Source organism: Nuphar pumila, chromosome 9 (assembly GCF_984573655.1).
Source record: "Nuphar pumila chromosome 9, dmNupPumi1.hap1.1, whole genome shotgun sequence".
In the NCBI taxonomy this organism is placed as follows: Eukaryota; Viridiplantae; Streptophyta; class Magnoliopsida; order Nymphaeales; family Nymphaeaceae; genus Nuphar; species Nuphar pumila.
Window position 1 is genome coordinate 125,227,438 of NC_143257.1, and position 3,621 is coordinate 125,231,058.

Genomic DNA, 3,621 nt, shown 5'->3' on the forward strand with positions numbered 1-3,621 from the left:
TTATATATATTGCAGCACACATTTTGTAGGCAAATTTGTAATTCAATTACTCTTTTTTTTTTCCCATTAAAAACGCTACGATGAGCAACTAACGAAATCTCATCATGAATATTTGAAAAGATATGTCACCAATCTTCATTAACTTCAAGGACTGATATGCAAGCTTTTTTAACCTAAAGGCAGGGAGTAATTCGTAAAAATATGTCATTAATTTGCAAAAAAACAACAACAAATATCTATGTTGAAATTGAACGTTAGGCAGCAATCGTGTACCTTCCCAAAAGAAATGTGCAAGAAATTTCCCTCTTTTTCACTAATTGTACTGCAGCTTATATTCTCTACATACAAAGTGACAAACTAAGTCAATATCGAGCCAGCCAATGGTGGCCCCTTAACGATAAAATTGAAGAATCGTCGGCAGGGAAGATCATTACCACAATTACCATAGTAGTACGGCCTTTTGCTCACACACAATCACCATTGATGGACCAAGTCCTGATGACAAATCCCCCATTCAAAGCAATTTCTAAAAATTTGGTGTCCGGTTCAAAACAATTGAAAATTACCGATGGTAATTTTTGATATCATTTCAACCAAAATTCTTATTATAAATTCAATGATTTCTATCCCTTCCTTCCACTGTCCTCATCGTTGCAACAATTCCACCACCACCACCACATCCTCCTCCTTCTGTCTCTCTGATGGCAGAAACAGTTATTGGAGCTTTGTTGGGCAAATTGGTTGATCTAGGATGGGAGGAAACCCAAAAACATATTTCAAGAGTTACCTCTGTGAAGGATGAGATGATAAATTTAGAAACTGAACTGAAAGCCATACAGCCTATCCTTGAAGATGCACACAACAAGCAATTCGAATCAAAGCACATCAAGGATTGGATATCAAGGCTCCATCAGGTTTTTTATGATGCTGAAGACATAATTGACCTCTATAGAGTCAAAACCAGCAACATAAATGCAGAAACCGGACAGACCAAGGTACGCAAGCTGATCTCTTCTCTTTCTTTTTTGGGTCGTAACCTCTCATATCTAAGCAAAACTGCTAAAGAGATCAAATCAATCAACGAGAGGCTTAAGAAGATTTACGAAGAGAAGGATCGTTATGGCCTTGTTCCAATCGCGGGAGGGTCAAGACCTTCACTGGACGTAGGACAGATGTCTCGGAACCGTCTGACGACTTCTGTCATCACCGAGCCGCATGCGTTTGGAAGGGAAGAAGATGAAGACAAGGTCGTGGAGTGGTTGAAGAAAGAGCTCAATCATGAAAGGAGAGGGAATACTAGAGCTATAGCAATTGTTGGAATGGGGGGACTTGGAAAGACGCCCCTTGCAAAGAGCGTTTACAACAACAAAAGCATAAAAGAACATTTTCAAAAGTACTCGTGGATTTGTGCATCAGAAAAACCACAGTTGAAGGTGTTATTCAAACATATACTGGAAGTGGTTGGTGGGAAAGGAAGCGGTGCCAACGAATTAACGGAGCTCGAGGCTTTGCAAGCCGAGATAAGTAAACATTTGAAGGAGAAGAGATTTCTGCTTGTTATAGATGATGCATGGGATACATATTGGTGGAGCGAATTGAATGAACTTTTGCAACATGGTGCCCCGGAGAGTAGAGTCCTGATCACCACCAGAAAGGAGGAAGTTGCAAAGAATATTGATGCAGCTTACTTGCATAGATTGAAGTGCTTATCAGATGATGACAGTTGGCGTTTGTTCATCAGCAAAGCATTAAGGAGAGACGAGAAGGAAGAAGACCTTTATGGACTGAAGGAGATTGGGAGCAATATAGTACAGAAATGCGGCGGGTTGCCTCTGGCCTTAAATGTTGTGGCGAGCTTGTTGAACCGTAAGGCGAGGAATCAGTCTGATTGGCAACAAGTTGCAAAGAGCCCATTCTGGGGATGGAAAGGAATTACTGACGATGATGACAATCTAATTCTTTCTACCATCGCATTAAGCTACATGAATTTACCATTTGCCTTTAAACAATGTCTTGCATATTGCTCCATATTTCCAAAGGACTTTATTATGAAAAAAGATGATCTGGTGAGACTATGGGTGGCAGAGGGCTTCGTTCCTAAAGTTGAGCAGGAAATGGAGGTTTGTGCTGAGTATTATCTTGAAGCATTGGTTGATTGTTCGCTGATTCAAACTTTCAATGATAATAAGCCGAGGTACAAATTGCATGATATTGTTCATGATTTTGCTCTTCACATAAAAGGCCAGGAGCGTATAGATGAGATTGTTCTACGCTCAGGAACTGCATCCGATATTCAAGCGCGGTTCTTCTTCTTCACAGTGGATCATCGATGGTTTACTGATGTTGCACTAAGTCAACACCCAAAGCTTCGGACATTGTTAGGATTAAGGTGGCGGAATGCTTCTGCACTTTCTTTCTGCTTGGAGCACTTTAAGTGGCTAAGGGTGCTAGATCTGAGCCATGACAGGAATAGATATGAATTGCCAGAGTCATTGGGGAATTTAGTGTTACTAAAATACTTGAATGTTTCTCGGACGAATATAATTGTGCTGCCAGAGTCGATTAGCAAACTAATCTGTCTTGAAAGGCTCGACCTTGCTCATACTTATATAAGAGTTCTACCGGAAGGTACTTCGAATCTGAGGGCTCTAAGGCATCTTCATTTGGAAGGCACAGATGAGTTGAGATGTTTACCAAAGGACATTGGGCGGTTGACATGCTTAAGGACATTGAGCAAATTCGTTGTGGGTAGTGATATGAGGAACAGAAGTGGAAGCAGTATCAAGCAGTTGCGTCACCTAAACAGTTTAAGCGGGGAGTTGAGGATAGATGATATAGACAGAGTAGGGAGTAGAGAAGAGGCTAAAGAAGCAGAATTACAGAAGAAAGTGAACTTACAAAAGTTGGAGTTATGTTGCAACCCGGCAAGCGTCGATAAAGAATTTGCAAAAAAATAGAGGGCATATATGCAGAGCTTCAACCTCCTGTAGGTCTCAAGACACTGAAAATATCTAATTACGGAGGTATTAGCCTACCCGCTTGGGCAAACCCTTCTGGATACGGCAGTTTGGAGGATGTCACCTTAAGTAATTGCAGATTCGTGGAACACCTACCCTCCTCATTGGCACACTTACCCAACCTTGTGAAGCTGAAGATAGAAGGTGCTTCAAACGTCAAGATCATTGATGATGGGTTTCATCATGGTGTTGAACACATCGGGTTTCCCAAGTTAGAACGTCTAGTCGTTTATGATATGAGCAGCTTAGAGGAGTGGTCGTTTAACTCCCAAGCAGTGACAATGCCCCGTCTCCGAAGCTTAGAAATTGAAAATTGCCCCAAGTTGAGGACGCTACCCGATGGGTTGCAACTCACCAATCTCGACAGCCTGACGATAATAGACCTTCCTGAGCTTGGTTCAATATCCTTAGCATCATTAGAGAACATGAGAGAGCTCACACTGCAGGGATTGCCCAAACTTGACTTGGAAGAGCAAGGGATTTTGCAACGATTGAAAGCAGCAACGACACTCCAAAAGCTGGATTGAAAGTAGAGATGGACTCGAAATCAAGTTGGAGTTAGAGGTGGATTCAGTGGAGGGGTTAAGTGGGTTCCAAAGCTTGG

At 41.7% G+C, this 3,621-nt stretch overlaps 1 protein-coding gene across 1 annotated transcript; it reads left to right on the forward strand.

The window, feature by feature from the left end:
* Positions 1-145: 145 nt before the first annotated feature.
* Positions 146-3,316, forward strand: LOC149829297 (putative disease resistance protein RGA3). The gene has a single exon (XM_090018019.1). The coding sequence runs from the start codon at positions 702-704 to the stop codon at positions 2,955-2,957; it is 2,256 nt and encodes a 751-aa protein (XP_089874145.1). The 5' UTR covers positions 146-701; the 3' UTR covers positions 2,958-3,316.
* Positions 3,317-3,621: the final 305 nt, after the last annotated feature.

Bases quoted from the DNA above. Each gene is read 5' to 3' on its own strand.
- LOC149829297 (XM_090018019.1), top strand. From the start codon at position 702: ATGGCAGAAACAGTTATTGGAGCTTTGTTGGGCAAATTGGTTGATCTA.